This window comes from Suricata suricatta, chromosome 16 (assembly GCF_006229205.1).
Source record: "Suricata suricatta isolate VVHF042 chromosome 16, meerkat_22Aug2017_6uvM2_HiC, whole genome shotgun sequence".
Classification (NCBI taxonomy): Eukaryota; Metazoa; Chordata; class Mammalia; order Carnivora; family Herpestidae; genus Suricata; species Suricata suricatta.
The window spans coordinates 16,485,414-16,507,403 of NC_043715.1; the positions used below are offsets into that span (position 1 = coordinate 16,485,414).

The window sequence follows — 21,990 nt, forward strand, 5'->3', positions numbered from 1 at the left end:
TTTGTGAGTTTGAGCCCCGTGTTGGGCTCTGTGCTGACAGCTCAGAGCCTGGAGCCTGCTTTGGAGTCTGTGTCTCCCTCTCTCTCTGCCCCTCCATTGCTTGCACTCTGTCTCTTCTCTCTCCTTCTCTCTCTTTCAAAAATAAACAAACATAAAAAAAAAAAAAAAAGGAATGAAGTATTGATACATCCTGCACCATAGAGAACTTTGGAAACATCATGTTAAGTGACAGAAGACAGTCACACAAAAAACACACATGTATGATTTAATTTATAGGAAACGTCAGTAATAAGTAAATCAGAGACAGAGCAAGACGTAAATTAGAGACAGAAAGTAAACATGTGATTGCCTGATTGGTAATGGTATGTATAGGGTTTCTTTTGGAGTAATAAAATTCCTAAAATTTATTGTGATGATGGTTGCCCAATCCTGTGAACACACAAAAAAATTTTAAATTGTACATTGCAAATGGGAGAGTTATATAGTTAATGAATTATATCTCAATAAAGCTGCTTTTTTAAAAAAGCAAGCTTTGAAACTAGGAGTGGTAGGAGGACTCGAGAATCTATTTTACAATAAAGCTGGAAAAACATAAATAACTTCTATAAAAATCTTCACATCCTAGAAGAGAAGAGGTATATATACAAGCAGAATCTGATGTGAAACACACTGCTGCCTTCTAAAAGCTCAGAGACCAGAGGCTTGGGGTGAATTCTACAGACAAATCACAACGGCTGTTGCCGTCAAACACGAGACGGGAGACGCTCTGATGAGCTGCCGCTCTAGGAAGCAGAAGCCGCCCTTGACCACCACGCAGAACCCAGAGCTCTCCTGCTGCTTTGTGAATGGCTCGGCTTCTGCCAGCTCTTTGCTTCCTTATTTGTCAGTAATAGATGGCGCCAATACAATTTCAGTCTTCCCTAACTTCGGAGCTGGCAGTTTAACGGGTGACAGTTTTAAAAACCTTCTAAATTAACTTTCACTGCATCGTTGTTGTTGTTGTTGTTTTAATATTAGAGTAATTCAAAAGTCGCTTAAACGAGGCAAGAAAAATACTGAAGATCTAAACCTACAGTCCTTATAGGTAGTTAGCCATTTGGTCCAATATCATCTCCTGAGGTATGGCCGTGCCAAACCACATTTGACAAACATTAACCCAGGGATAGTTAAGACCTCCTGCAAATATTTAAAAGCCTTTGTGCTCTAAGCTTTTTATTTCATCCAAACCAAACCTCTTCTGCTCTTTATTTCCTTTCCCTATATGGACCAGACTCAAGTAGAGATACAGAACTGGTCTTTCTCTGCCTATCTTTGAATTTTAAGCTTATCTTTGCAGGCTCCCAGATCTCAATCATAGTCTTTAAAACCCCTGGGTTATCTGACCAGTTCAAGCATGCACTTCCTCTTTCCGAGATGGGACTCTCTGTATTTTTGGGTTTTATACTAGATATTTTGGAAAAAATATTTTTGGAAAAAAATAAAGTAAAGGTGCAAGACAGTTAAATGATACAACACACACTTCATTTCACTAAATCAGTTACCAACAAAGAATCCAGAAGGACTTCTTTTCCTCTCATCTTAAATTCCCATTTATTCTAGAATGAAAATGAATAGATCCTTAGGGAAACATCACGGACAGCCACATGCCCTCACAGAAATACTGCTGCTCAATCAAGAAGGAAAACAGAAGACAAAATATAAATCTAATTCTGTCCATGTAGCCTATTAAGTCCTCCTTAACAGCTATTCATTTTCTTACATTTCTTACATTTCAGAGCTGAGAATGCGATGTAACTACTGAAAGAAATACACTAGAAGAATTACTGGTTTCCTGTAATACCACCTCATAAATCCAAGTTATTGCCATGTGTGGACCAGAGTCAACAGAGATGATCATTTCTGTCCAGGTCAGAAGGAGATTTGATTGACAAAGCAGATTCTGGCAGGCAGGATTTCCTGTCCAAGAGCCATTTAGAGAATTACATAATTTAAATGCAATTAATTTTTGATGAAATCCATCATTAAAAAATTCAGAGGTAAATTTTGATCTATTAACAACAATTACTTTTTAGCCTTGAATTTCTTTCCCCTGCAGCTCTGAAAAATCATCTCTTTTCAGATTTCTGTTTCCCTTCTCCTCATAGCCCTTGATGATCAGGGGAGAGATTTTAGTTAAGATAAATTATGCAGCTACAGATATAAAATGCTGTGGAATAAAACAGTATTGTGTGCACTTGTAAGCCTCTATCTACCAAGCCCTGTGTGCCTATCATCTTGTTTGAACCTCACAAGAATCTGAGGTAGGTGGAAAAAAATACTATGAACTCTGTATTACAAACAAGGAAAGGAAAGTTTAAAACAGGCCGATCCGAGGTCACACGGCTACTGCCGGACAGACAAGTTTTCAAGACCAGGCTCCTGTCTCCAGGCAGACGGTTTTTCTACTGCCATCGGGACATTTACTTGGCTCTCCATTAAGATCAGCAGGAACTTCCGTTCTGAAACAAAGGATATAAATGTGGCCAACTGATTCTCCCACCACATTTCTGACATTTCAGTCCTTACAGTTTTCATCTTTCTTTCTTTAACCTTATAAAGCAAAGGCAGAAGAGAAGCCACGGACTAAGTTATTAGAACAGTGTAGAAGCAAGAGGGCGTAATGGGAACTAGTTCCTCTAGTCCATGAGCAAACACTAGAATTGTCACTTAACTGTCTTGTGTAAAGGCTGGAATCCTATTAATTCTAGCCTGAAGAGAAGAACAAAAAAAATTCCCTTCTTCTTTACCATTTTCAAAGTGGAAAAGAACTGAATACTTCCGATTTCCTAAGAGTAGGAGGTGACTGAAGAGTGGCTTTGTGAAAGTGGCGGAGCCCCTAAAGCCGATGCACATATTAGGGCGCTGCAGAGTGCTGGAGCCAAAGCCACCGGCTCGTCTTGATAGGACTTGCAAGGGAGGCAGGTCACAGTAGTCACTAGGCAAGAATGCTGGCTAGTCCCTGGACAGATTTCCCCCTACTGGTGTCTACATGTCAGGACCCACATTCCTCCCTAAGGCTAATTGTTGATCTGCTGCTTTTGGTTTTTCATTCATACTGTTATCCTTTTTAAGGTAATGTAACCAAGACATGACCCTGAGCTATGAGTAGGTTAGCAAAGATTTCCGGAGTTCTTAACCCTCCCTTTCCTGGGTCTAGTTTCAGAGAAGCAGGGATGGTTGACATACAAATTGTACGCAGGCAGACTTTGACAGGCTTAGATGTAACCAGAGGAAGACCCCCGTCCTGAAGGACAAGTTAATAAAGAAAAACAAGCCTGTTAGTGGGGCTATTATGGGTGCAAGTGACCCCTTCCCCCCCAGGTATGTTTTAAAGAGACAGAGAGACTTTCTTGTCTCCTATCAGTTCTTTTCTTAGCACAGAATATACTGCCTTGGAATCTAATAATTACAACTCTATTTCTTTGGGCTACATAGCCTCCTTACTTAAAATGCAAAATCATCCCAAGAAGGGTAGCACAATGGGAGGTTGCCGTCCACCCCTTAGTAAATATCAATTTACCTGCTACCTCCTTTTTACAAGCTGGGAAGGAACAAGGAAGATCGAATGGTGAGATAATTTCTGAAATTTGATTACTTTTACTGAAGGTCAAGCCTATGTAGGGACCTGTAGAGAGAAGTTTTAAATGGGAGAGGGGAAGGAAAAAGGAGTAAACTGAGGTAATGGGAGAAGTAGAGACCCGACCTAACACTCCAGCAGGCACAAGGATATTTTCTTTCCTTTCTTCAAATGACAGTGATATGCAAATAAGAACACAGATAAGTATCTTTTGGACAAAGTAAAACAACGTACAGGAAATGCTTTGTACCAATGGACTTTTGGCAATTCAATGAACTGAAGTAACATGGAAACAAAGAAAGTTTGAAACAGGGGATGCCAAGACTTCTGTAGTTATGTATTAACTAGGTTACTCATTCCATTTCATCAGCTCACTGAACTTCAAGATTGGTTTAATCAGTGTATAAACTATCAGTTTACACAAAGTCACCCTACAAGGAAAATCTGCAACAACTGACTCCACCCGTGTGTGTTACCGACAAGACAAATAGAGTAGTTCTCCTGCAAAATGTGCTTGAGACAGTAACAGACTTCAGAAATGTGGTGGAATTTTCTTTATCCTTTTTCTTTTTTTTTTTTTTTAAGTAGACCTCAGGCCTAGCACAGAGCCCAATGTGGGGCTCAAACTCATGACTCTAAGGTCAAGACCTGACCTGAAACCAAGAGTCAGAATCTTAGCTGACTGAGCCCTCCAGGCACTCCTGGACTTTTCTGGAAGGGCAGAATTAACAAACGAAAGCCCTGAAATGTGATCACAAGGAAGAAAAAGTTCCAGGTTTATGGCAAGTTATTTTAAAAGATGAAAGAAGAAAAAAGCTAGACATTTTAAATGAAGGCGATGCTCTTTACAATTCTGCAATGATGAAACTATTAAAACCATGCCACTGACTTAATTAATTTAATTTGTTTCCTAAATGTTCTAACTCGTTAAAGCATGCCCAATGTTAGTTAGCCTCATAATATTGACAAACACAAATCAGGAAGCCTGTGGCCTGAGAATATAACTTAATGTTTGAATTATTAACAGAACATTCTTCAAGGGTTACGAATCAATCTCTACTACATTGGATCAAACAAAAGAAAAATTAAGTTACAATTTCTTTTTGAAGGGAATATTATATTTTAATTAGATTGTTGGTATACTGTCTTGTAAGTCCGTAAGTCAAAACGAATGCAAGAACCTATTTCAAGGCCCGCAAAGAGAGAATCAGATTCCTTATTGTCCTGTATCCTTTCACATACACACTGAAGGATCCAAATTAATGCTTTGATTTGCTCTAAATCGAAATAGGGGAGTGAGATGAGAAGACAAAAGTATGAAGACACTGAAAATCAAAATAGCAGAAGTAAGCGCTGAAGCATTCAAGTATAATTATATTATTATCTTTGAAGAAAGGACCCTTGCCAATGGCATCTTGTATCTCCTGAGCTAATGATTCTTGCAGTTGGTGATTTTCAGAAAAGAAATGCAGTATCTACTCAAATCTATTTAAAGAAAACTAATTATAAAAGGTTTCTGCTGTTTAGAATACAAAGCTTGGTTTGGGGGAGGAAAAGTACTTAAGAATGATTTGGAGGGGTGCCTGGGTGGTTCAGTCAGTTGAGTTTCTGACTCTTGATTTTGGCGTAAGTCATTACCCCAGGGTCATTAGATCAAGCCCCCATGTCGGGCTCTGTGCGGAGCATAAAGCCGGCTTAATATACTCACCCCTTCCCTCCCTCCCTCTGCCTCTTTCCCCAGCTCGCATGCTCCCTCTCTCTAAAATAAAAATGAAAGAAAAAAAGAGAATGATTTGGAAAGATGAGTCATTTCCAAAGAGGTTCCACTGAAAAGCAAAGAAAAGGTTATCAAAGAAATGGATTTATATACTGGGATAATGGTTACCTTAGAAGAGAGGTCAGCAGACTTTCTGTAAAGAGTCAAAGAGTAAATACTTTTGGCTCTGAGAGCCGTACAATTTCTGTGTAACTTCTCAACTTTGCCACTGTAGTGCAAACGTAGCCACAGATGATATACAAGCAAATAAGCATGACTGGTTCAATAAAACTTTATTTAAGGACACTGAAATCTGCATTTCATATTCTTACCACATCACAAAATATTATTTTTTTTTGCTTCCCCCCTCAACTCTTTAGGCTTTGTTATTATTTTCTAAAATAGTCTCTACATTCAATGTGGGGCTCAAACCTACAACCCCAAGATCAAGAGTTGCATGCTTTACTGACTGAGCCAGCCTGGTGCCTCTCAACCACTGAAAGATGTGACAACCATTCTTGCTTGTAGAGCGTCACAAAAAGAGGCCGCCAGCTGGATTTGACACTCAAATATTTGTAAAGGATACCACATATATTATTCCATTTGAGTCTCTCAACATTTCTATGAGAATAACAGTTTCTGGGTAGATTAAAACTGCATCTGTACTACATGTTCTGAATTGCCTATAATCTCTACTTTTTCTCACCATCCTCACAGACATCCCTTTAATCAAACTGCTCATCTCTTGTGCCAAGGAATACCATGGCGGGCCTCCCGGTGATCTCTCTGGCTCTAGGCTCTCCTTTCTTCATCTTCCATGCCCCTGCCAACCACACCCACACACCTCTCATGTTGCTTCCTTTCTTGAGAATTTAAAGCAATTCACAAACGCCCAACTTGTCAAATCCAAACTCCTCTGTTCAGCTCTCAGCACTCTGCCCCGTCCTATCTAGACGTACTTCCCCAAAGCACTTAACACAACTTGCTGTAGGAAGACATTTCTCAATGCAGACCACATGCCTTCCACTTCTGTTCTGTTCCCATGCTTTCCTTCCTATCTGGGGACATCTTTTCTCCTTCTTCCTCACGTGTAACCCCGGCTGGGCACCCACCATCATCTCTTGCCCAGATTGCCCAGACATTCAAGGCAGGTTCCCTTGCTTCTAGTCTCGTCCCACTCTCATCCCTCCTGAGCACCCAAAGCGCTTTTGCTAAAATGTGATCATGACCGATTCTTCCCTTCTTAAAATCTTTCGGTTGTTTCCATTTAAGGTAAACGTTAAGTCCAAACCCCCTAACACAGCACACGTGGTTGCTTATGATTTGGCTTCTTGAACTAAGCCAGGCCAGGGAATCTGGTCTGAGTTTGAAGATGAATGAGAATCAGGATTCCTTCTCTTTTTAAATTAATTAATTTTTTAAAATGTTTTATTTATTTTGATACAAAGAGAAACAGAGCATGAGAGGGGGAGGGGCAGAGAGAGAGAAGGAAACACAGAACCGGAAGCAGGCTCCAGGCTCTGAGCTAGCTGACAGCACAGAGCCTGACATGGGGCTCGAACCCACGAACGTGAGATCTGACCTGAGCCGAAGCCAGAGGCTTAACCGACTGAGCCACCCAGGCGCCCCAAATTAATTAATTTTTTTAAGTAAACTGTATGCCCAACATGGGGCTTTAACTTATAACCCCAAGATCAAGAGTCACATGCTCTATGAATTGAGCCAGCCCAGCACCCCTGATTTCTTCTCTCTTAGTTTTATTTACTCCTAAAGCAGCAAACATGCAGGACAAGGACATGAGTGAGGTAAGGATTTGGGTGTGTGAGTACAGCTCTCCGCTGCCTCTCTTCAACCTCAGGGAAATGTGCTGAATGCAGAGACCAGACTCAGAGCAGCTTGCAGCTAAGGCTAAAGGAACTGAACTGAGATTTCGGCTGCACTAAATTGATTAAATGCAGTTAATGTAGTTCTTATGGGATAATTTGCAGTTTTAATGCTTTAGAAAAAAAAAGAAAAGTCCAAAATCAGTGATCTAAGCTTTCACTTTAAGAAACTAGAAAGTGGGGCACCTGGGTGGCTCATTTGGTTAAGCGTCCGGCTTAGGTCATGATCTCACAGTTCGTGGGTTCAAGCCCCGCTCTGTGCTGACAGCTAGCTCAGAGCCTGGAGCCTGCTTTGGATTCTGTCTCCTTCTCTCTCTGACTCTCCCCTGCTCGTGCTGTCTCTCTGTCTCTCAAAAATAAATAAAAGACATAAAAAAATTTAAAAAATCTAGAAAGTAAGCAAATTAAACCAAAAGTTAATAGAAGGAAGTGTTGTAGGCAACCCCTAAAATGGCACCCTATGATTCCCATTTTCTAATATTCTTGGCTTGTGTAATTTCCTCCTCTTGAATTGGGGCTAAACCTAGTGAGTCGCTTATAACAAAGAGACCGTGACAAAAGTGATGGGATGTCAATTCTGAGACTAGATTACAAAATGACCACCACTTCCTCTTGCTTGCCCTCGCTCGCTCTCCTGCTTGCTCAATCTGGCGAAAGCTAGCTACCATGCTGTACATCACCCTAAGAAAGACCTATATGGCAAAGAACTGAGGGAGGCTGCAGGTCAACAATTAGCAAAGTCCTGACACCTTAGTCCAACAGCCCACAACAGCTGAATCCTACCAACCACGTGAGTGAGTCTGAAAATGTGTCTGTTCTCAGTCTATCCTTCAGATGAGGCTGCAGCCCAGGCAACACCTTAACTGCAGCTTTATGAGAGTCACCGAAGCTGAGACCCAGTTAAGCCATGCTCAGATTCCTGAGTTACAGACATTGTGAGATAAATGTTGTTTTCATCTGGTAAGTTTTGAGGTCACATGTTTCACAGCAATAGAGAACTAAGAGAGAAAATTAATTAAAGGCTGGTTCTTTGCAAAAATAATCAATAAACCTCTAGCTAGACTGAGTAGCACTGTGTGCATGAAAAGAGGAGTAAGGACACCACTCTAGAGGATTCTGACCTTCAGAGATCTGGCAGTGGAGGAGGAGTCAGCAAGGAAGACTAAGGAAGAATAGAGAGAGATGAGGAGAATCAAGCAACTCTATCGTCTGGGAGGCGTGAAGAGGAAGGTATTTCAAGAAAGAAGTGGCGGCCAAACACACTGAATGTTACTGGATAATTAGGTAATGTGAAGATGATGAAGGAGTCAGTGGCTTTTTCAATATTTTGGTGGATAAGGGAATGCTGAGGATGAAGCTACCAGTGGAGTGACCTGGGAAGAAAACGGTAAGGGAGGAAATGCAGCAAACAAACCCAGACAACTTTTCTAAGAGTTTTACTATGAAAGAAACCAGAGAAGTAGGGCAATAGTTAGAAGGGGATATGGGTTTTTGAGAAGCCTTTTGTTTGTTTAAAAATATATTAATGTTTATATATTGATAGAATAATTTAGTAGAAAGAAGAAACTGATGATGCAGGTGACTGAATTCAGGAGCAGTTTTACTTCAGGGGCCTTCATCCTTGGTAAATTACTAGAAATAAGTCCTAGTCACCAGTGAGCTGGGTCTGGGGGTAGGCTTGTCTCTGTTGATCTTCCAAGAGAGAAGCATGTTCCCAGCGGTAACTGAGGCTTTCATTCTTACGCATGAGTGGGGGTATACAGACTTGGTCCCTGGCTTTATCCTGGAAGCCTGGTTTGGGTTCAGTTTTCCTGAGAAAGTTGAAATTCTACCCACTGCTGTCTGGTGTCCCAATCTGCCTGAGGCTTCGGTCCCTGCAGAGTTAATATGTGGAGCTTGAGGTAATAATTATCATCCAAGTACTTATTATGTACCTGGCATTTTAATCTTAGTCACTCCTGTAAGCCTCACAGCAGCTCCATGAAGTAGGTGTTATTATTATGATTATTTTACAGGTGAGGAAAATGAGGCACAGAGGTGTTAAGTAGCTTGCTTATGGTCAGACATTCAAAACTCAGCAGCAGAACCACCAGCTGAGCCCAGACACCACAACGGGAGGCAGAGACCGGCTGTGCTGCCAAGCTTGATACATACTATGGAATTCTGAACAAATGAATGGTTGTTGCCTTAAGCCATTAAATTCTGGGGTTGTTTATGACACAGAAGAAAATTGAAACATGTATTATAAAAGAAAAGCCCACAAAGTAAAATTTTTTCATCAGGAAAGTAAAAGTTAAAATATTTCTGGAAACTACCTAATTAGAATGCCCTTGAAGTGAATGATATAACACCGCACCTTTAAGCAAATTTTGTTGAGTAAGATACTTCTAAAGCTGATCTGCCATTACTTGACTAGTCTTGTAAATTGCGAAGAGCAAAATGTATTAACAATGTATTTCTTAAAACAAGACTTTCCCCCAATGCAATCAAGACAAAGTAACACACAAAGAAGAACTTGCTTTGTTTGTTCCCTTTGAAAAACACAATTTTCAAAAGATGTTTTTCTCTGTCTGACAACAGACATAGCAGGGGGTCCCAAGAGCTCTATCACACCCACAATTTTAGGAAGTAATCTGTCAGTATATAAACAATGTAAAATATAAACAGCTTTTGAGCCAGTGATTCCACTCTGGCAAATATCAATCTTACAGAAATAACGGCCCAATACTTTAGCATGTACATATAGATGGAAAATGCATATATACATGTTAATATATATTTCTGTTGGCACACTTACATGAGAGTTTAGAATGCAGCCTGCATGCCATAGGAAATACAAAACAGAAAAACTGAACGTCCAAGCACAGAGGAATGGCCCTATGAACGGAATAAACTGTGTGATACATCCATATTATAACAATATTATAGCCATTGAAAAGCTCCTTCCCTCTACGGGAAAGGAGGGGGAAGAGGAGAGAGGGAAATAAACCCCAAGAGTCTCTTAACAACACAGAACAGAGGGTTGCTAGAGGGAGGTGGGTGAGGGATGGACTGGATGGGGGATGGGTACTAAGGAGGGCGCTTGTGATGAGCCCTGGGTGTTGTATGGAAGTGATGAATCACTGAATTCTACTCCTAAAACCAAAATTGCACTGTATGTTAACTACAACTTAACTAAAAATTAAAAAGAATAAAAAGCTACTGCCTTCATCTTAATTCCAAGGCCAAACCAACTAAAAATCAGAGTAGCCTATTAGATAAATCCAAAAATCCCATTTTCTTTTATTTTCTACAACTGACTAGAAGAAGGTGGTTGTCAAAGTAGAATGTGGGGCTGAATTTCCTCCTCTCTGGGAAGACGATAGTAGGTTTTCTAAAGTCACATTATGGGCTTCCCTTGAGCTAGATGGGATCATGGTTTGCTCACCATTTGGATGAACCCTGAGGCAGCAATGACTGCTGAACAAAAACTAAAAAATTAAGCAGATAATATGGAAAAGTTGACAGAGCACGTTAAATAAGGGTGTTTTACAGGTTTTGAGAGTTAGAAATACACCCTAGAGCACAGGACCCACCCTTTTCTTGGAATCTAGAGTTAATTTGAGAAAAGGTGCCTCCTAACTTGGAAATAGAAGCTGTCTTGCCCCAGTATTCCAGGTGCACTCTACTTCCCATAGCGTACTTCAACAGAGACGAGAGATTTGGTTCTCTCCCCTCATTCCAAACCTTAATCCCTGATCTTTCCTACAGAGTTCACTGAAGGTAAATTCTTCAGATGAAGCAACATGACCATGGCTTTCTATTTTCACTCTCGTTTTTAGAAGTTTCTGACCTAGAGTAAACTGGAACGTGTCTGAGCTTGCTGATTAGAAGACTACGTTTTGCCTCTAAAAATAATTGAGTACGGCTCTTTGTATACCCTGATGCGCTGCCAGCTCTGAGCTGCACTTCTGGAGCAGCGGTGGGTTCACACTGAGTCATGCACCCACCCTGCCATCCATCCGCCAGTCCTTCCCTCCTTCTCCCACTCCTTCCCTCCCTCCCTCGCTTCTTCCTCTTTTCATCTACCCACGGACCCACATTCTCTGACAGGTTCCTCCATTCATTCTGGGAGCAAAGGCACACACTCTGGAGAGGGCTGGCTAGGGTTAGAAGTTCAGTCTGAAGTCACGGAAAATGTTTTCTCTGTGAGAGCTTAGCAGTCTCATTCACCGCTAAGAGTACACCTCTCTGGAGGGCAACTTAGCACTAATTATCAAGAACCTTAAACACATGCGTATACTTTGACCTAATCATTTTCCTTGTAGGAACCAATCCTAAGGAAAGACTCAAAGACCTCCCAAAAGAATTTATGTATAAGAATAGTCAATAGCATACCTCATAATCCTCATAAAGTTCCTCATAAAGTAAGAAACTGGAAACAACCTAATTAAACAATAACCTCTTTCTAAAAGATAATTAAATAAAATTATGATAAATTCAAGTTATTGATTATAACACAACCATTAAATCTTATATTTTCAAAAACTTAATGACATGGAAAAGTGCTTATAAGTAATGTTAAATGAAAAAAGAGCAGTACACATATAGTAGAATTACAATTATGAGAAAGAAAAAAACTAGAAGAAAACCTCAAAATGTAAACAAAGAGTGGTTAGTTCTGAATGATGTAACTAATAATGATCACCTTTTTCATATTTTCCAGATTGTCCAAAATGACCATGGATTGCTGATACAATTAGGAAAAAGGTCTATGAATAGATTTTAAAGTTACACCTCTCAAAAAAATTGATATGAGGAAGAGAAAGAGAAGGAAGATGAGAAAAAAAAAATAGTTATCCAGAATGGGCCTCAACCTTCAATTCCCGCCAGATTAGTATTTCCAATTTATATCAATATAAATATATGTTAAACTGAACTCTATTGATGCTAACCTAGGCAGACTTGGCAAGAAGCATTTCATTTGATCCTCTTAATTTTGCTGAAAAATTTCTCCTTTTGGAATATGAAAACTCTAATCCTTGACTCTTGTTTATTGCTGCTGAAATCTATACTCAACTCCTTGACTTTCCAATTATTCACATGTCCGACCTATCTTTTTATCTTAATGCAGACCTATGCTGCGAGTTGAAAATCTCTGAAAATCATCAGACAAAAACTATTTTTCAAAAACTGGCCTGTGGTGTGGTGATACGGACGGGGAACTGACGGAGCCCCGTAGTACAGTGTCATATTCAACTGCAGAATCTCAGGAAAAAGGGACAAAGACACTTCCCCTGCGCTCCCACAGTGCCCTCCACAAGCAGGTTACCCGACAGAGACGGTCTGTGCATGAATCCATCTCTGCTTCTACGCTTTAAGTTCCTTGCAGGAAGAGTCTATGGCTTTTTCATGTTCTTATTTCTACCTCCAGGTACAGAATCTGCCATTTAGTAGCTAATCAAAGAAGATTTCTAAACTGAACTACATTGATGCCCCTACCTCCAAGGTTAAGAAAAAAATAAGTATCCTCGAGATTAAAAGCAAAAAACAAACCTTTGAGTATTAAGAAGAACTACCATATAACCCAGCTATTTATATTATTTAGAACTTGACAAAAGCAGGAAATTAAATTAGAATGCAGAACATGTTTGGGTATCTCTACAGGCAGAGGTGGAAATTGTTTTCCTGTCAAGGACTTCTGATCAAAGCTTTGGATTCAAATGAGAGCTATGCACAAATAAAAAGCAATTTCATGTATTGTCTCTTTTCTAAGAGTGTGAAATAGATATTGGCCAGGTATATAAAATCTTCCCTAAATATCAGAGATAATTTAAAAATATAATTTAGTTCATATTATGGTCCATTAAATGTAAAAGGAAGGCAAGAAAGGGTAGGAGGCATATACAATTACCTCAATGGTGGACACAGGCTTTTAAGTAAGGACAACTCCCAAATTCAGCAGACATCAGAAAAGATATCACTGGAAATTATGCCCCTAAGATTGGTATAAAATAGATAAGCCAGGTGCATGAGCTCCCACATCAAAAAGGATATTACAGAAAGGAACCAATAACTTTTTCAAACTCTCTCCAGTGAGATGGCAATCTAAAATGTAACAGATGGGGGATACGCTGGAAATCCGGTCAAGGCCACCAGGATGACTGAGTACTATACAACTCCAGGGCACGCCATTTATGCAATAACGCCTCCTGGAACTCTCATGGCTGTGAACAGTCCCAGATTTGTCACACATGAGTACCGTTATAAAGCAGAAACAGAACAGTCCACATAAGCGCTACAATAGGGTGTAACAACATGGGGCCCTGCTGACATTCTGGGCCAGAGCAGTCCGCATTGCCCTATATCCTGTCCTGTACACTACAGGCTGTTTAGGAGCATCCCCGGCTTACACCCACTAAATGTCACTAATATTCTCCTCCCCCAGTTGTGACAATTAAAAATGTCCCCAGATATCTCCTAGGGGGCAAAATTCTCTCTCCTGCCTCCCTATTTGAAAATCACAGATCTAGAGTACAAGGAATGGGGCAATGTTTGCTCAGCCCTGCTGAAGAGAAAGCAGGTCTCACCTCTGGCATATGTGAGGAAGCGGCGTAGTCTACGTCAGATCAGGAATAACGTTCCAGGCGGCCCCAGACGGAAACACCCTCGCACATGCATTCATTCTCTTCGCTTTAATTCTACTTTTTAAGTAATGTCTCAATTACTGATTCATTATCTTGGGTGCAGTAATTCAATGATATATTTTTAAAAGAAGTTTTAAAAAAATGCAATGACAGATAATGGTCCACAGGTTATTATCAACATCGACATCGGGCCATATAAGAGGAAACATATGGAGAAACATTTGGAGTGATTGGTAATTTAGCAATGTGTTAAGATTAAATTTCTAAAAGTACAATTAAAAACTAAGTAGTTCCTTAAATAAAGGAAGCGAAACCAAAAGCTCTCCACAATATTTTCTACATTGAAGAGTAGAGATTAAAACATACAGATTAATGTTTATATAATCTTGGTTTGAGAAAACCTCCCTGTATGAAAGAAAAACCATAAAGGAGAAGATAGATTTGCCTATATCAAAATAAAAAACTTCCATGTTTCAGAAATAAAATGAAAGTATGAACACAAGTACAATGTAAACAGCCCATAGAAAATAATCATAACATAAATTTTTGTGGTTCACGATTTTTAAATAAAGCTTTCATAAATCAAATAACAAAATCAGTACCCCCAACAGAAAGATGGAGAAACACAGGAAAAGACAATTTACACACACACACACACACACACACACACACACACACAATTTAGCCAATAAATATATGAAAAATGTTTAGTCTTATCAATGGAATTAATGGAAGTAAAAGCAAGACAGCATTTCTTTAACCTGTGCTTGATAAAAATGATCATACATAGTATGTATAGTACTGACGAGGGTACAGAAAAATATTCTCAAACACTGAACTATAAACTGGCGCAATCTCAGGGGGGTTGGCAAAATGGGTAAAGGAGAGTGGGAGGTACAGGCTTCCACGGAACGAGTAAGTCAAGAACAAAAGGCACAGCATAAGGATTACTGTCAATGATATCGTAATAGCATTACATGGTGACAGATGGTAGCTATACTTGTAGTGAGCAGAGGATAACATAGAAACTTCTCAAATCACTATGTTGTACACTTGAAACTAATGTAATGTTGTGTGTCAACTCTACTCAAATTAAAAATTTTAAATAAATAAACTGGCACAACTTCCCTGGAAGACAATTTAGCAATAAATATCTTTAAAAATATGCACATAGTCCTAACAAATTCTACTTTTAGAAATTTTTTCCCCCTAGGCAATGGTCATGAATCTGCACAAAGGTTTTAGCTACAAGAATATTCATCTTCATGTAATTCGTAACAGCAAAAGCTTGGACCAAGGTGGTCACTTGAAAAAATTATGGTACATTCAAATGATATATTACCATGCAATCATTAAAAATTACAGAGGATGTAGAAAATGTCCCTGTTAATGACAGGAAAAAGATGCTTAATAACATGGGAGAATGTTCAGGATGCGACAGTGTTTTGGGTAACAAGACTGGGTCTGGAGTCAAGCTGTCTGGGTTCAAATTCTGGATCCACCATTAATTAGCTGTGTGACATTAGGCAAGTTAGTAACCCTCTCTGTAGCTCTTTCTTAATGTCTAAAAAAAATACAACCCCTATGAAATAATGGATCTAGGCTACAATTATCAATGGTTACATAAAACCACGAGGAGGAAGGTTGGTGGAGAAGTTTCTAACAGATGTACCTGACTAGAAATATCACTAACCACTCTCAACATCACTAAAATGAGACAATCAGGCATTATGTGCCTCCTCTTGTGAGACAACAGGAAGGAGAGCACACAGCATGTCTATGAAGTATTTTTAGACCCCAAATTTGACCCAAATTTATCCAACTGTCTAGATCTATTAGAATAATAGAAATATGGGGATTTAAGTCCATGAAAATGAAGTTTAAGAATAATCAAAATATATGGATGGTGATAAAAAGTTCAGAATAGCGCTTACTTCTGGGGCAGGGAGAGACTCGGAAGGAACCAAAGGAATCTGCACGGGTTCCTGGAAGCGCTCTACATTGACGTTAGTGGACTTTATATACTTCACTGTGTGATGCCTCAGTTTTTAAAAAAGGAAAGAAAAAAGCTCCTGATGTTCACCATCATCTAGTGGCAGGAAGGAAAGCAGACGTGGTCAGGGAACTAGACATGATGCCAAGAGGCAGCAGCCATGGCCTGCAGCGGCTCCCGCCTGCGCGCCTTGTTCTGAGCAGCTAAAGCTAAGGTGGTATCTATGTCCAGTTACCTAGAAGAGTAGGCTACAGAACCATTAGAACTTTGAGACTTCATGGAGTTCTATTTGAAACACCCAGCAAAAGCCTGTTTTGGAAATTGGGATGATGATAGGCACATGTAAAGAGGAGGAAGGCCTCTCTCCCAATCAACCAAGTCCTTTATCTCCACCCCCAGCCCTGGTCAGCAGAGACTGAGAACTGAGCATCTCAGTGTTCATCATCCCGGCGGTAGAGGTCTGCCAGAAGCTACAGAGAAAGTACTTATTACACTGATGTAGTCTATGCATATGGCATACGTTCCTTCTTAGCTCCGATACTCCCAATGACAGACGCAAATAGAAGTCACAGGTTGCACTTGGACCTGAGATACTTCAAGCTTAACGTTCACACCTCCTGTGAGAGAATGGTTTCTCATCGTGGTGCACTTGTCTGCTATGTTTCAGATCCATATTTAGGGCTAAAGCAAATATAGAAAGTTGGTCTTTCTTTAAAGAGTGGAAAACATTTTTTTAAAAATTTCACTTTCATGAGATTTTTCTTTCACTAATAAAATGATTTAGGTAGAAAAAAAATTATGTAAGTGGTTGGAGATCTAGGTCCTCTTCTGTACCCAGGAGGGGTGCCCAGAAATTAGGAAAATTCAAGGCTATCTCGGAAGAAATAATGCATGGTTATTCAGAATCTTTGCAAATACTTTGAATGCTGGTAATTCAGTGTGATTTCTTGAAGCAAGTGGCAAAAAGCTATCTTGTTTTCCAAAATCTTCCACTATTGGGTAAAGAGTAAAATTTACAAGCTCACAGAGAAGTTAGTCAAACTGAAGCTGAGATCACTTCTCTTTCTGCCTTAGGTCACAGGCTAGTGGATACATGATGGAATTATTAAAGGGCCAAGAACAAATCTATCAGTGCTTGAGAAGACGCTGATCTAGTTTAGAGAAGGAAAGAAGTTCAGTTCAGTGTGGCATTGTTTTCAGGTCAAAATATTAACCACTGATGCTACTACATCTCTTAATGTAATCTGATACAGACACGCAGAGTAAGAATATGGCCCCCAAACACATCTTAATTCCCCAAGTTCAACATGGCCGCTGGTTGACTCAGTGGACACTGTATACCGCTGGCCCACACTTCAATGACTGGCTTGCCTTATTTCAAGGCTTCAAGCTATCTATGCAATGTAGCAGTCAATGGCTAAGTTTATGAATGCAAGTTAAAGAAACCTCTCCCAAATCTACGTTGGACAGCCTGATATATAGATAATAAAAGTATACTTTTTGACTTACAGAGAAATTTGTTAGTTTATCTTAATTTAATGCCTATCTTAAATGTGAACAATTGTTTTCTTTGTCTTGATTCCCCAGTGTCCCATCTCCTAGCCCCTTAAGGGTGCTCAATAAGTAGTAATTAATAAAGTATTTCTTTTCTTTAAAAAGGCAATCTTTCTACTTAGCAAAAATTAAAATTTATTGATCCTATACTGTGTGCCAAACACTATTCTAAGTATTACCTTATTTAATACTTACAATAGCCCTCTGAGGTAAGTGCTATTAATATCCTCATATTATACACGAGGGCACTGAGGCACCAAGAGGCTAGGAAATCTTTCCATGGTCATGTAGCCAGTAAGCAGCAGTTTGCGATTTGAACTGAGGCACTGTGATTCAGGAGCTCATGCTCTTGCTTACAACTCTCGGCTTATGTCGTTGGGAACAACCTCCTTTGAGCTGGTGGGTTCAACTCTCAGCACCACTATTTACCAGCTGCAAGTGTCCTGGGACAAACCGCTGAAGGTCTCTGCACTGCAATGTCCCCACCTATAAAATGGGTCTAACAACAACCTCTCTGTAGGATTTGTTGGGAAAACCCGATGAGACTATGTATGCAGACGACCTGGCACACAACAGCCACTCAACAGGAGCCAGCGCGATCCCTGCCCTGTCTGACGTCCCTCCTGCTGCTGCTCGGCCAGGGTGAAACTTCTCATTCCAGCTCCAAGGAAAATCAGGCCCCAACATAGCTGAGGGGCGGAACACAAGCAGTAGGAGAACAGGCACTATTGCTGCCAATCCCTTAGTGGGCGTGCAGACAGTTGCTAAATCCTTGAACAGGAAGTAGTTCATCTCAGCCCTGAAACTGTCCTCCCCTTGCTAGTATGAGAAACCTCCAAGGATTACAGACTTTGGTTCTGAAGCCAAAGCCAGACTGCCCCCCACCATTTTTCAGACTGGGGAAAACTCACCCAATGCCCTGACAGCCCGCATCAGGACTTCCCCGACTTTCATTCTGGTCTCCGGCGTGCGCTTGTCTTTACCACCGTCATACTGAGCCAACAGGCCAAGCAAGATTTTCTCAGGGTACGCATCTGAGAGCAAGGTAACCCCTGGGGTTAAAAATAAAAAGAAAGGATTCATTATGGTTTAAAATTGGAAAGCAATTAAACCCAGACAGCCTGTGACAGGATGAACACTGAGATACCTAAACCCACCTCTGTAATTCTACCAGGAAGGGCTGCCCTTGATTTGGAACAACCGCAGAGTAGTGGAAAGGACACAGGTTGGGAGTTCAGACTCCTGGATTCTTCTAGTCTCAGTCCTACGTGTTCTCTAAGATCACTCCCAGCACTGACATCCTATGATTTATGAATTCTAGACTTTCTAAAAAATTTTTAATTTGAGAGAGAGTGCAAGTGGAGAGAAATAGGGAGAAGGTGAGGAAGAGGGAGAGAGAGAGAGAGAGAGCAAGACAGGGGAGAGGGAAGGGGAGAGAGGGAGAAAGGAAGGGATGGAGAGAGGGAGAGAGAGTGTGAGTCTTAAGCAGACTCCATGGTCAGTGTGGAGCCCAACTCGGAGCTCAATCCCACCACCCTGGGGTCATGACTGGAGCCAAAATCAAGATTTAGACGCTCAACCTGATGCTCAACCAAGCCACCCAGGCACCCTTGGATCCTAGGCTCTTAAAGCAGAGGCTAGATGATTACTTATTGTGGCACAGATTCACAAGCAGCAGAAGACTGGATTAAATACCCTCTAGGGAGCCCTCCAAGTCTGAGACTCTAAGGTTCTATGACTACTATGATTCCTGCCAACATATCAGCCCAAGGCACAGCAGTGCTTCCTGTCTTTGCCGCGGTTCTCTGTTCCAATGTGAGTATTCTCTGTAAAACTGTCAACGATGAGAGTAATTTCCACAAGGAAATATCTTTGGAGCAGTCTGGACATGATCAGTAGGAGACCCATGCTTATGGCTGAGTTTTCTGATCGGAAGCGGGGAAGGTCCTGCTCTTGAGGGTCTCTTCCAAGTATGGTAGCAGCCCCTCCCGCCTTATTCACAGGGGATACGTTCCAAGACCCTCCGTGAATTTCTGAAACTGCAGATAGTTCCAAACACTCTATATTCTATGTTTCTTCCTATACATACCTACCTAAGATAAAGTTTAATTTATAAATCAGGCACAGTGAGATATTAATAATAACATAAAATAGAGCAAGTTTAACAACTATAATAACAATGACTGTCATAAGTGTTTTGTCAATGTGGTCTTTCTCTCTCTCAAAATATCTTACTGTATTGTATTCACCCATATTCTGCTTGTGATGATGTGAGGTAATAAAATGGCTACATGAGCAGATGAAGTGAGGTCAGTGACATCGGCACTGTGACAGTGTTTGGCTACTGCTGACCTTCTGATGGTTTAGTCAGAAGGAGGATTATCTGCTTCCAGACCCCCGGTGGCCATGGCTAACTGAACCTGTGGAAGCCAACCTGCGGATAAAGTGGGCTCCTTCCCTTCCTGACCCCTGTTCCCACTATGCCAGTACCTCTTGGACGTGTAATCGTTATCTGAGCTCTGTCCCACATCGTGCAAACTTTGCAGGGATGGAGGGAGGAGGGACTATATGACCTATTACAGGATTAGAAATAAAGCCCTCAGTCTCAAAATTCTATACATACAAGTTGTGTTACTTGGGAGGAAAATGTTCCACACTTCTGAAGAATAGTGAGGAAGAAGAAAAGAAAAACAAAGGAAGGAAATACAGGTTTCAAAATATATCCAGGAAGAAACTTGTTTCTTTTTATCCACCTCTACCTCAACTACTCCGGTCCATCATTTCTGGCCTGTTGAGTTCCTTTCTCCTCCCCCTCCCCTGCCCTCATAATCTCCTAATTCGTCTATCTGCTTTTACCATTTACCTTCATTACAACTGGAACCGTCCGGTTATAACAAGCCAGGCCCCATCATTCTTCTGCCCAAAGCCCTCAATGGCTTCCCTTCTCCCCTGGTTCTGAGCAAACCCCATCCCCACCGGCCTTTGTTCACTCCCTGACCTCATCTTTTACCAATTCTCTCCCTCGCTCACTATCCTCCAGCACCTCTGGCCTCCTCACTGTTCTCAGAGTAGACAACGCTGCTTCAGGTCTCTGGTCTCCCTCTGACGTCCCGCTCTGCCCAGGCTGCACCTCCTGCAGGAGCCTTACGGCTTGCTCCCCGAGCCCCGTCACGTCTCTGTTCAAATATCACACGTATGAAGCGGCAGCCTCCTTCGCCTACCATTCTATCCCTCTCACCCTGCGTCATTTTTCTTCTTAGCACTTACACGTGCTAAGAAGAAATATTTGCTTATTTATCGACTGCTCTCCTCCTTAGAATGTAAACTTCACAAAGTGAAGGATTTTGTTTTGTCCCTGCTGTAGCCTCAATGGCTAGAAGAGTGCCAGCAAACAGCAGGTGCTCAGTAACTATTTGTTTGATGAATGAAAGGGTTCAAAGATACAGTCTTGATATAAATTTCAGGAATTAAGAAAGATGGGGAAGGAATTAATAGAAATGCTTAAGAAATCTTCAATAATTTTTCATCTGAGTCTACCAATCTCCCATTTAAACTTGACACTCATGCAGGCAAAGTCTACATACTATTTTCTATGTTATAGGCTGTGATTCCATTCTCTCGTAAGTCAGATACACACAAAGGCAGTACACCTGCTAAGGGCCGCGCCTGTCTGCTTCTCTTCTGCCTTCCCCACCCCTACCTTTTCATTGTTTCCAAAAAGCCTGGGAAGTCCCTGCATTTGGTCCTAAACCACGTCTTCCTTTATGTGGCCTCCAGTCTTATACAAGCAAAGGCTCTGCCCTTAAGGAAGTTTCAGGCTGTGACAGAACCTGAATTAGACAGTTTCCCTGTTGGCACAATGTGACACTGCATTTCTAGTTAGTTCTATTATGCAAAAACGATGGGCAAGTTCTTAGATGTCCAAGGTAGAGTTAAAGATACCTTAGCAAAGGAGAAATGTCAGCAGCTAGGAAAAAGATAAATCAGGGTGCCTGGGTGGCACCCTCATTTGAGTGTTGGACTTGATTTCAGCTCAGAGCATGATCTCAGTGTTGTGAGATCGAGCCCCGTCAGCCTGCCTAAGATTCTCCTTCTCTATCTATCTCTCTTTCCCTCTCTTTCTGCCCTTTTCCTCTGCTCACTCTCAGAGAGAGAGAGAGAGAGAGAGAGAGAGAGAGAGAGAGAGAGAGAGAGAGAGAGAGAGAAATTGTTTACTAAGAGAGAGAAAGGAAACAGCTTCCAAATCTTAAAAAGCCCAAAGCTTTTGGTAGCTTTTGGTACCAAGTGAGTTAGTAGTTGGTAATGGCAGTTCTGGCAGAACTGTAGCTCTGATACATCGCAAGCTCTGGTCTACACTCCAGATCTGTAGCAATCATACCTACTTTTTCATCAGAAGCTCCCAAGTGAGAAATCTGGTGGATCCATTTTCTTTTAGGAATACAGTTGTGACTTTATAATGGAAATCGGTGGGAAAATGGGATTTGCTTAATAAAACTTTGATCTATTTCTAGCTTTTCTGAAGAACATGTATTTTAAAGCCCCTCCTACTGTTGTTAATGCCT

The 21,990-nt window shown here is 40.9% G+C and overlaps 1 protein-coding gene across 1 annotated transcript in view; it reads right to left on the reverse strand.

Annotated features, from left to right (window-relative positions):
- Positions 1 to 21,990, reverse strand: part of TANGO6 (transport and golgi organization 6 homolog) — a 189,381-nt gene that overhangs the window by 62,892 nt on the left and 104,499 nt on the right. The window contains exon 15 of the mRNA XM_029925765.1: positions 18,340 to 18,480. Within this exon, the coding sequence (XP_029781625.1) occupies positions 18,340 to 18,480 (141 nt within the window). The remainder of the gene's footprint in view (positions 1 to 18,339; positions 18,481 to 21,990) is intronic.